This window comes from Carcharodon carcharias, chromosome 28 (genome assembly GCF_017639515.1).
Source record: "Carcharodon carcharias isolate sCarCar2 chromosome 28, sCarCar2.pri, whole genome shotgun sequence".
NCBI classification, from domain to species: Eukaryota; Metazoa; Chordata; class Chondrichthyes; order Lamniformes; family Lamnidae; genus Carcharodon; species Carcharodon carcharias.
The window spans coordinates 35854161-35866702 of record NC_054494.1 but is presented as its reverse complement, the minus strand read 5'-3'; the positions used below and the strand labels follow the sequence as shown (position 1 = coordinate 35866702).

General features: G+C 43.1%; 1 protein-coding gene across 1 annotated transcript in view; it reads left to right on the top strand.

Annotated features, from left to right (window-relative positions):
• The first annotated feature begins 1354 nt into the window (after window positions 1–1354).
• The window catches only part of LOC121270798 (heterogeneous nuclear ribonucleoprotein D-like), a 29490-nt gene continuing 18302 nt past the window's right edge, over window positions 1355–12542 (top strand). The window contains exons 1-2 of the mRNA XM_041176236.1: window positions 1355–1692; window positions 12137–12305. Of these exons, the coding sequence (XP_041032170.1) occupies window positions 1355–1692; window positions 12137–12305 (507 nt within the window). The remainder of the gene's footprint in view (window positions 1693–12136; window positions 12306–12542) is intronic.

Below are 12542 nucleotides of genomic sequence, written 5' to 3'. Positions count from 1 at the left end.
ACTGCATAAAAAATTCTCATAATCTGCCTGGCTATTTGCCAATTATATAAAATCTGTGTCCTCTGGTTACTGATCCTGCTGTTAGCAGAAACAGGCGGAATCTAAAAACAGCCAATATTGGAAATCTGGAGCAAAAGGAGAAAATGCTGGTGATACACAGTATGCCAGTCAGAAGTATACCCTTTCATGAAAACTCAAAACAAAAAAAACAATTATCAAGCATTTTAATGGAATTGGAATACAGGGAAGAGTGCTGTGAAACAGGGAGGGTGTATCTCTTAAAAATAAGCTGTAATTGATTTAACAGAGAGAAAAAAAAATCAGGATGTCAGATGGCTGAGACAAAAAATGTTCGATGGCTGAGACAATCTTTATAAAAGAGGCAAAGATTGTGTGGGTAGAGATGGTCTGTGGGGGGGGGGGGGGCGGAGGAGAGGAGATACGACATTTAACAGATCTGCTTATGGATTTATCCATCAACAAGCCAACAGGAACTTTTTCCTCTGCTGCTGCTGCTGCTCGTAGCTACTCCGACTAGGAGATCTGCTGTCATGGTTTGTCACGCTCGTCTTGTCCATGCTGCGTCCTCACACGTCCACTGTGGCTCGGCTGCAAGCGCTCTGTGCCCTCCGTCATCGAACTATGCCTTTGTCGACCCCCCCCCCGCCCTCCTTTCCGCTGCCCTCCACTTTGCCGTCTACAGGAGATCTCTGCAGCTTTTCAGCTCTGACCAAATGGCTGAAATACTGACCTTTTCTGCAAGTAACTTTTTAGCGCTATTTTCGCTTTTGCTATTTCAAGTAGCTCTTTGCTTTGCTTATAGTCTTGTGGTTCTCCACCCACAGTTTTAAAAAAAAAACCTAATAAGGCACCCTCACAAGGCTCGCGCCTGACTCCTGCTCTAAATCATTCATTGAACTGATGGGGATGTGGCAACATCAATAGAGCATCTGGATTGTAGCAAAAGAGACTTGATGTCACTGCTCCGCCCCCCTGTTTCACGCTGATTGGACGTCCCATCTTCAGCAGCGTGATCCAATTGGCTCAGGCGTGTCATTGTTCTCTCCCTCTTCCTCTTCTGATTGGCTTGGCCCGACGACAATCAGAGCCCCTTCCATCCTCCCCCTCCTCCCCCCCACTTTCCCCATTTCGAACCCCGGGGCGCTCCGCGGGCGGGGATTGGTCCGCCCGTTTGGTCCCGCCCCCTCGATCTGGATTGGCTGCGGCGGGAGGGGCTTCCGGCTGGCGATTGGTTGGACGGGCCCATCAATCAAGGAGGGGGGGGGGGGCGGTGGGTCCGCAAACCCCGCCCCCTTCGCCCCGCTCGCGTTTTGTTCTCCCAGGGCTTCTCAAGATGGCGGACGCGGCTCAATTCGCGGAAAACGGCAGCGCCGGGGCGGCCGCCGACGGCTTCGACGGCGCCTTCTACAGCTTCGGCGGGCAGGGAGGGAGCGAGTCCTCGTTCGGCGGCGGCGGCGGAGGAGGTGGAGGAGGAGGAGGAGGACCCGAGTCGAAATCCTCGGCGGCGGGGGCGGGCGAGGCCGGCGGCCAGGCCTCGGGGCGGGTGGGAGACGGGAGCCGGGATCAGCAGCAGCAGCAGCAGTCGGCGGCGGTGGTGGCGGCGCCGCCGCCCCCGGTCAAGGAGGTGGAAGGCTCGAAGATTAACGCCAGCAAGAACGAGGAGGACGAGGGGTGAGTGGCGGGGCGGGATGGAGGGGAGGCTGGGGGCTTCAGTTGAGCTCCGAGGCCTGGCATGGAGCTGACCCCGGGTTGACCCCTTGTTTGGAGCCCCTGATCCTGTGGCCGCTCCTTCATCGGTGTGAGCCTCAGGATTTAAAATCAGTAATTCAAACCCTCACATCCAGAAGCTTAATGCTCAAATGCACTGAGTTTTGTTTTTATTGGCTCCCTTCCCGCTGCAGCACAGCACATGTTGTGTAAGGTGACTGAAGATGTGCAAACTTGCATTTATATAGCGCCTTTACAGCCCACGAAATACTCTTTTTTAAATTGTAGTAAATGTGATGTCCAATTTGCACCCAGCAAGCTCCCACAAACAACAGGCCTCGTGGCTGTATTTTTTTTTTTCAGTGATGTTGCTTGAAGGGTAATTTTTGGCCAAGATGCCAGAGAGAGCTCCTCTGCTCTTCCTTGAATAACTCCAGGACTCCTTCGGTACTGCACTGGAGCGTCAGCCTGAATTTTCTACTCAAATCCTGGAATGGAACTTGAACTCAGCGCCTTCTGACTTGGAGGCAAAGGTGCTACCCACTGCGCTGTGGCTGAGACTGATCCATATCGATGCTAATAGTCTTCTGCCCTTTCCTCCAAGTATTCTGTTGCTTTCATTTATAATCTTAGCTGTTACACAGTCATGTATCCTTGTGACAATGTGTGAGAGAAAAGTATAGATAAGTAGTGGAAATCTGCAGTAAAAACTAAAGCCATATTTTGTCAGATCTGAAAATATTTATCATTTCAAATACTGGTAGGTACTGTGCACCTGCAACAGCTTTCTATTTTTGTTTAATGAGAGTTTTTTTTATAGAATCTATGCTGGTTCTTAAAAGAGCTATCCAATTAGTCCTTTTCCCTGTGCTTGCCCCCATAGTTCTGCAAGCTTTCCATTTCAAGTATTTATCTAGTCCCCTTTTGAAAATTAGTATTGAATTTGCTTCTGTCACCCTTTTTGGCAGTGCATTTCCGACCATAACGTAAGAACCAGGAGTAGGCAATTCAGCCCCTCGAGCCTGCCCCACCATTCGTTACAATCATGGCTGATCTCATTTCAGCCTCAGCTCCAATTTCCTGCCCTCTCCCCATAACCTTTCAACCCATTGTTAATTAAAAATCTGTTTGTCTCCTCCAATTTATTCAGCGTCCTGGCATCCACTGCACCCTGAGATAGTGAATTCCACAGATTCACGACCCTTTGAGAAAAGTAATTCCTCCTCGTCTCTGATTTAAATCTACCACCCCTTAGCCTAAAACTATGGCCTCTTGTTCTAGAATGCCCAACAAGGGGAAACATCTGCTCCACGTCTACTTTGTCTATCCGCCTAAGCATCTTATATACCTCAATTAGATCTCCTCTCATCCTTTAAGCTTGCTGCTTAAAACTTCTCATCTCCCCTCTGGTTCTTTTGCCAATTATCTTAAATCTGTATCCTCTGGTTACTGACCCTGCTGCCTATGAAAATCATTGTTGCTCATCAAAAAAAAACCTCTAAAGAATTTCCCCTTGATCCCCCTCTGCTCTGAGGAAAATCCCAGCTTCTCTAATTTCTCCACAGTTGAAGTTTACTAAATCATCTCTGCCAAATGGCGATGGTGTTTTTAATGCATTCTTTTTCGGGTTACAATGTAGGGCTGATCTGATGCTCTGTCACTGTGCTGAAGCGCAGACTGAGCTGGTCTGAGGGGCAAGCAATGTGATTAATCGGCAGCTGTGCCCTGAGCAAAACTGCATAAAGCTTCTTAAGCTCTGTTAAATAATGAGACATTGAAATAGTTTCCACTTTAAAGAAAAATCAGATTTTGTAAGTTGTTATCTACCTAGGAATCATGTTGGACGATAGCTACATTAAAAACCAATGTAATCACTGCAAGTTTGAGTGGTTATCATTTGTTGGAATTGTTAGAATTTTGGTGAGACCTATTTTTCAAACTTTTGCATATGTTACTTGTGCTACTGCAGTGCGCTGTATTTGTTTGGGTTTATTGATTTAATGCAAATAGCATCGTTTTGAAAAACTTAAAATGTTCACTTCATTGCAGCAAGTGTTGAAGTTGACAATATCAACTGTTTCAGTTTGAAGTTCTGTTGTTCTGACGTTTTGTAGAGTTGGTGCAGCAAAATGCTGACTAATCTACTCTTCAGATGTTGGGTGTAGGCGTGATGTCTAGGACACAGTAACTTTCAGAAGCCAGATTGCAAAGTTTATTGTGTAGTGTCGTTGGTCAGAGCGAAGCCTTCAGTTGAGTTTGGATACTGTCCTGAATTGCTCAGGTGGCTTGACTGCATTATTTATGCCATGATCTTATTGATTAGAATGGATCCTTATTCCCAAATGGGCTATGATGTGTATATGTGATGTATGTAATCCCTTTTCAAAAAGAACACTATGCTGTGAAAGTTTACAAAACGTGCTGACGCTGCAAGGCCAATTTTGATATTGCTGCAAGTTAGAATGGGAAAAAAATTCCATGTTTAGAATTTTTGAGTTATTGGGACTAATTAACCCTTGAACAGCTGGCTTCAAGGAATTTTCAGCCTCCTGGGTTGACTATTTTTTGTTTGCTCAGCTCACAGTCTTTGAAAGTGCTAATTCCAGTCGTTATGCTGTTCAGACAACAAATAAGACCATAAGACATAGGAGCAGAAATTAGGCCAATCGGCCCATCGAGTCTGCTCAGCCATTCAATCATGGCTGATAAGTTTCTCAACTCCATTCTCCCGCCTTCTCCCTGTAACCTTTGATCCCCTTACCAATCAAGAACCTATCTGTCTAGGTCTTAAATACACTCAATGACCTGGCCTTCACAGCCTTCTGTGGCAACGAATTCCATAGATTCATCACTCTCTGGCTAAAGAAGTTTCTCCTCATCTCTGATCTAAAAGGTCTTCCCTTTACTCTGAGGCTGTGCCCTCGGGTCCTAGTCTCTCCTACTAATGGAAACATCTTCCCCACGTCCACTCTATCCAGGCCTTTCAGTATTCTGTAAGTTTCAATCAGATCCCCCCCTGATCCTTTTAAACTCCATCGAGTATAGACCCAGAGTCCTCAAACGTTCCTCATATGTTAAGCCTTTCATTCCTGGGATCATTCTCGCGAACCTCCTCTGGACCCTCTCCAGGGCCAGCGCTTCCTTCCTGATATACGAGGCCCAAAATTGCTCACAATCTTCTAAATGTGGTCTGACCAGAGCCTTATAAAGCCTCAGCAGCACATCCCTGCTTTTATATTCTAGTCATCTCGAAATAAATGCCAACATTGCATTTGCCTCCCTAACTACCGACTCAACCTGCAAGCTAACCTTAAGAGAATCCTGGACTAGGGCTCCCAAGTCCCTTTGCACTCCAGACTTCTGAATTCTCTCCCCATTTAGAAAATAATCCATGCCTCTATTCTTCCTACCAAAGTGCCTGACCTCACACTTGCCCACATTGTATTCCATCTGCCACTTCTTTACCCATTCTCCGAACCTGTCCAAATCCTTCTGCAGCCTCCCCGCCTCAATACCACCTGTCCCTCCACCTATCTTTGTATCATCTGCAAGCTTGGCCAGGATGCCCTCAGTTCCTTAAATATATTTTGTTAATGCAACAACCCTAAGCTAAAGAACAATTTTACATAAATATGAAAATATTTTGGCTCACCCTGTTATTTTTTTCCCTTTCACCGTTTTATTTTAACTAGTTTCATTTACAGGTACTACTTCTGTTCTAACTTTTCTGACTTAAGTTTAAAATACTTCACTCCTGTTTCCTGTTGGAGAGTTCTTTTATGCCAAATCAGAAGAATCAGTAAGAGCATGGCCGGTCAGCTCATTAAACCTTCCTTCAGTAGTCCAGCACTACTGTTCTTATAATGGACTCTAATTTTTTACTTAATCTAAGGGAAGATTTTGTACAAACGCTTCTTGATGCTCTAAAGGTTGAGCAAACTCTGGAATGTTAATTCAGTGCAATCGTTATTCAGTCTTGTGTAGAAAACACTTCCTGACCCACCCAGCCCACAGGAAAACATTGTATTCCGTGGAGTATTTGATTGTTCCAGTCTGTCTGCATGTCTGTTTGAACTACCATCCCATTCTAACCATCCAGTTTTTTTTCTGAAAGTGTAAATGATGCAGCATCAGCTATTTTAGCTGAGGATCTGATCCATCTAATTTATAAATAGGTTTACACTTGATTGGACATTGTTTAGTTTAGAACCTCTGTCTCCTAGTTCTACAGTCAGTGCTAATCAGAGTTGTTTCCATCTGCATTGTCCATCCTCTCAGCATTTAAACAAAACCCAGCTTGGAACTGTCTTCTCTTTGAAATTGTTTTGGTTATACTAATCTCTCTCTTTGAGAAATGGGGCACAGTGCAGTGCTAAATGCTCCAATGTACGGTTATTAAAGGATACCTGTTTTTTGCCCTTTTGAAAAAGGGTTGTTTTTGGTGCTGCTGCCTCACTAATGAAAAAATCCTAAATCAGAGCAACTAACCTGTTAGTTACAGGAATTTAAGGTGTGTGCAGATTATTGGAAACATGGACTGAAGTTGGATGGGTGACCTGGAGTGTATGCATCTATGCAGCTCACAGTCAAAAGCTTGGAAACCCCTAACTCCAAGCCCCCGAGTTCTGATAGAATCTCTGCTGCTTGAGTCATCCGTTGAATCAGTGAACACCATTTTTCTAGTGGTGTAAACAAGGTCAGCAATGGTTATTTCACATTTCACACACAAACTGCAGTGGTTCAAGAAGGCAGCTCGCCACCACTTTTTTGAGGGCAATTAGGGATGGGCAATAAATGCTGGCTTAGCCAGCAACACCCACATCCCATGAATGAATAAAAAAAAATTCAATGTACTAAAAGATGCCCTGTCATTTGATCAGCTTTATTGATTGCCTACTGAATTTCTGGTCAACATGAAACAACCATGATGAATTGCTTTTCCTTTCTGCCTTCTCTAATAGGTATTCTTTTATCAGATACATGTGTTCAGTACTTCCTGTTCCAATATGGATAATTTAACCCCTGATATGGTAAAACTGATCTGCCATTTAACTCATCTGCTTAATTAATTAATTACTCTAAATGTTCTCTCACTGCTTTTATTTCACACAATACATAAGCTAGTGGCATTTCAACATAATGGAAGCAGATTTTTTTTGACCAGCTTTTTTGTTTTGACTAACTCTTGTCAGTGGTGGCCTTGGCATATCCAGTGAGTTTACTTATGGGTAAAGTATGGTCCCCATTTAGTGAGACCCCATGGCATTGGGAACTATATTGCTGCTTCTGACAGTGATTATGCCTCAGGCATAACTTGTATTTATGCACACATTGTGGAGAGGAGCTGTGCTGGTTGCCATGTATGGAAAAATGTGATTTTGAAGGCATTTACTATGTCCTGATGTTCCCATGAGAACGTGTCGTTTTTTAATGCTAAATGAAGATGGTTTGAGGGAAAAGTACAAATCCAGTACCAAGAGCAATGATAGTTGTGTTTCAACCTGAGACTAGTTGAGGCTGCTGTTCAAACTGTTGATTTGTGCTCTTCTAAGTAGAGACCACATCTTGCTTTCACCTTTTTTCTATTCATATTACCTGCAGTGACCTATTACTTCAGTAAAAATGTTCCTATGGCAGCTGTCTGCTTCAACATTGTGCTCAAGATTTGATCACTCCTTTTGGATTCAAAATTTTGTATGAATTCACTGGTAATCTCTGCTCTTTGCCTCCAAATTCTTGTTGAAGAGACTGGAACTTTGAGCATATACAGATGGTACTAGAATGGGAATATTAACTTGAACGGGTGCATAGCAGTGGCTTGGTTGTAACTCGAGGCTGGCGGTCCAGAACTCTCATCCCTCCATGCCAAATTGCAAAGTTGAATTCAATCAAACTAGTAGTTTGTGGGTTGGAAAATAATTGTTGCTTAAAAAAAGTCCCAGGGAAGGAAACCTGGCACCCTACCTGGTCTGCTTGACATGTGACTTTGGTCCACGATACTGAAATAGCCTAGCAAACCACTGAATTGTACAAATGCATCAACAATAATTGCAGCCTTGCCAGTGGCACCCACAGTCTGAGAACCAATCATCATTATTGTACTGTGCGTTCTATAAGAGCAGTTTGTAGTTATTGTAAAATATAAAATGATATATGTATGCTTTACTTAGATGCTTGCTCTGTATTGATAGCCTTGGCTGAAGATAACTTTGCCTGCCTAATTTTCATACTTGCCCCTAAATCGTATGCAGATTTTGGCCATTAGTCAAAGATGTGGATGCACTATTGACAGAATGTTCAGTGCACGGCTAACTCCAAACAGCTTTCATTGTAAACTCTGGAGTCCTGCATTAGATTTGACTGCCCTTAGCTTGACCACATACAAGGTCTTTACCAGGCAGTGAAGTGACTTTCTGCCAAAAACTGTAATAATTGCAGGCAGAAAAGGAGGACTCTGGTTTACACCAGCCTGTCACTGCAGATCCTGAAGATGGGAAGTCAGCCTGCTGTGAACATAGCTATTTGAGATAGAGCCTCATATGAGGATTGAGAATATGCTGATGTCTATACCTGGTGCAGAACCCCAGAGCTTACAACAATCAACTCAATTTTTGGGGCATTGAGGGTTACATGGAGCCATCACATGTTATCAATTGTATAACTGAGCTTGGTATCGTAGTTGCTGCAAGGAGTCACCATGTTTGCCTTCCATAATTGGGTTGAATGGGAGAAAGTGGATACTGCTGAGTTACTGAATTTTGAACTGGTTTAACCATCTGTATCACCTGATCTGGCTGGTCCACATCATGCGTCATCTGGCCTCATTATCTCCACTATCGAGTGTCTCATTTAACACCTATCTATGCCCCTTATGTCCTCAATTTCAACGAGTGCAATGACTCTGTCACTATGTTTAAAACCATCTGTTTAGCTGCCTCTGCTGCTGCTATCCCTGTCTGTCCAGCAAAGGCAAAGCACCTTGCAGACTCCATTGCCTTATCTAATGCATACTGAGATCAGCTTGTCCATGAGACCCATCTCTTGCTGCATTGGTTCTCACCCCCACTAAAACAATAGAGCACCCAACTTTCCTTCCTGGCTCACATGTTAGCCAACATTATAATTCACTCCCCCTCTTGAGGTACTGTGCTTTTTTTTTTGAATATCACCATTATAATCTCTGTTTTCCATGACTCCATGTTTGAATCCTTTGAATTAGGTTTCTTTTCCAACAGAATCTTAAGTCACGGTTGAGATCCTCTTTGACTAATGGCGTACCATCCCTCCCTGGCTCTGCAGCCTATGACACTGTGGACCACATCCTCCTCCAACTCTTCTATTTTCCAGCTCAATGGGGCTGTTCTTGTTTGGGTCCATTCACACCTATCCAGTTGTAGATAAAACATTTAAAATAATAGTTTTATTCCTACCCCTGGATTGTTACTTACCTTTGTCCTCCTCTCCTGGCATTGAATTAAACAATAGCTGTTCAACTCAGCTCACTAAGTTCAAACTGATGAATAGAAGTCTTTCCTTTTTGAAATCTATTTGGGTAGTTTTGTTGCAGTTCTTGGTAGGCATGGGCAGAGAGTACACAACTGCCTCTAATTTGGCACTAATTGACAATCTTATCCTGAGACACCGCAGGATGGCTGCCATGGGGAAACTGGAATGAACGGAATTGAAGGCAAGTACTGTTAAAACTGCTTGTAGGGAGAATGATGAGGAGCGCAGAGTATCAGAGTTGCAGACTTGAGTCGAGTATAGTATAAATACTGTAGGAATGGTGTCTTTGTTGAATGGTCTGACTGAGTTCTGCGCAGGATCCAAATCATCGTAGAAAGAGTTTAAACGAGGTAGATTTGTTCTAGCCCAGTAACCACCATAAAAGTTGCTTGATAATTTGATCACTATATGCTCGATGCTTGTGACTGAAAGCAGCAACTTAGAATGTAGAAAAAGCCCCAAGACAAATCACAGTTGAAAGTGGAGAGAGGGCAACAAGTTCAAAGGGATTGGGTGGGAGTGAGGTGGAGTGGGATAGAGTTCACAGATTGGGGAAAAGATGGCTGTAACTCTGTCACCAATGATGGAGTGGGAGAGGGATGTGAGAACACACAGTTGACCAGTTTAGAAGAATGGATGGTGTAGACAGATCCTTGGGGCTGGTGTGTTTTACAAAGATGCGGAGTGCTGAGGGCATGAAGGGATTTGAAGGTGGATTTTGAAGTTGCTATGTAGTGGAGTATAGAACCAGTGAAGATTGGCCAGCATGGAGGTGATGGATGAGCAGGCTTTTGTGTGGGATAGGGTTCTCTGCAAGTTGAAATTTATATAGGGTGGGGTTTGGCAGGGCAGCAAAGAAAGTCCCTGCTCTATGCTCTTTTCTAATCCTTGAGCCAAAAGATTATGTTGTCATTTCATGTACTAACATTCTTGCTCCATTTATATCCTAGTACTGGGCCATGCTTCAAGTTCTGACTTCCAAATCTATGCTGCAATTCAGATGGGACAAATTCTGAATACTTGTAGCAGTTTTATAATATGGGGCATGTAAACTATTTTAAAAGCCACTCAGAGCTTTGTAATATACATTAATTTGAAATTATTTACTACGATGTGAAAAAATTTAGGCTGTGCCTTGCATTCCATTTCCTTTTTTCTCCACTATTCTGTCTTATTTATTCTCCCCTCCCTTCCTAACAGCATTGTGGGTGTACCTATACCGCATGAACTACAGTGGTTCAAGAAGGCACTCACCACCACCTTTTCGAGGGCATTTCAGGATGGGTAATACTGGCTGAGCCAGTGATTCGCTCGTTCCATGGGCGATTAAATCCTATTAATTTATGGCTAATTTCATTACTACATCACCATTTCTTAAAGTGACGTTAAATCATTCATTTTGTTCTGCCTCAGTTTTATTACCTGTTTTGGAGACAGGAATAAGTTTAATTCAAATCGAAGACTGGACTCTTGTTTTAATGGCTGATTTTCAACTCAAAGAATGGATTCTGAAAATTTACAGTGCGGGAGCGAAGTAAATAGGCTTTGAAAAGCTTCGTGACTCTGTGTGACAGTCAGCCCTCTTGTTAATGACTGGGTGTTCTTCCCTTTAAAGGCACTAATGCCCTTCATGAGCCATGGTTTCCCCAGTATATCTCACTACATGCAGGCTTGCCAACTTGGGATTTACATTTGCAATCAAGCTTGCTATCAGCTAAATCCAATTTGAATCCCATTCTGGACAAATTTAACATTGGGCCCAGAAGATTATCACACCGTTGGCACTATCTTGCAAAGCTGGACTTGGCAAACATCCGGCTTCGTTAGTGGGCTCAGTAACTCACACTTGACATGTTAAAACTGCAATTAAAAGATAAGGTTCTGATTAAAAAAAAAAAATTAACTTTTAATCATTTCAGTAATTTGTACTGTAGTTTTTGCCACCCATTTTGGACAATACTTTGTGCACTATGCTTTAATCATGGAAGTAAAGTATGTATACTTGTCAGTCCAGGGAATTTTTTGGTAGCAAGGCCCAGGAGGCAAATCTGTCACTGAGCAGAGATTAATAAACTAGGTTTTAACATATGCCCTTTCACTCTCTGGCTAACCAGGAAGAGCCACACAAAGTGAAAGACCAGTTGGACATTATAAACTCAAGGGCAATTCAGGGAAGATTTCACAAAATGCTATCCACACTGGTTAGCTGGGCTGTGCATATCATCACTTGCATTATCAATAATTGACAGCAGAACATCAGGACTTTGTGGAGTTTCGTGTTAGTTTGTGAACCTAGCTTCTCAGAATCTCACCTCCATATCTTGCACTATCTTGGTCTGTTTTATTGTAATGTGGGATTGAATCAGTAAGGAATAACGTTAAGTTGCCTCCTGCAATTATTGACTGCATTCTGCAAATGTACAAATAAACAAAATGAATAAACAAAGCTTCCATCATGTCAGCTCTTTAATTCTCTCTGTTTTCAGACCTGTTTGAAGCAGTTTTCATTTGTGTGCAGGACGTGGTCAGTACTCGTGTATTTGAAGTTACAGCTCTCAATCCTTAAACTATGGGGAAAGTGCCTGATGCAAAGCCCTTGAAGGGTCAGTGCCCTTGGTTTTATTCCTTGCTGAATGAATAGCCATGTGGAGTTTGATGGAGAGAGCCCATATTTGTAGGTAAAGTAACATTGGTAACGTTAGCTTGAGATCCAGAACAGAGAAAGTACAAAGTGGACATTCATCTCATATATAGCCAAGGGTTAAGGTTGCACTGAGGTGGCAGTGGAGGAGACTACCAACATTGGCAATGCTGTCCCACAACCACACCTAAGTTACTATATTTGTACTGGCGCTGTTTTAAAAACTGATTTGCCCTTCCTTTTTATATTATCATTGTGCAGGAAGATGTTTGTTGGTGGACTCAGCTGGGAAACAAGCAAGAAAGATTTAAGGGACTACTTTTCTAAATATGGAGAGATTGTAGACTGCGTAATCAAAATGGATCCTGTGACTGGGCGTTCGCGAGGATTTGGGTTTATCCTCTTCAAGGATCCTGAAAGTGTAGACAAGGTAGGATTCTGTATTCACTGCCAGTTCTTAACCTGACTCTATCCAGGTTAAATGAGGAATCCTAACTACTACTTGAAATGACTCATGTGACACTGCATAAGGTTCAATGGTAGGGCTTTTGGTTTCCATTTTATTTTCTCTCCCTTTTTTCAGGTCTACTGATGCCAACACCATTCTTCACCCAAGGTGGTGGACAGACAAGCTGCTCCTGGGCTTCTTCCAAAGCCACTTGAGCTT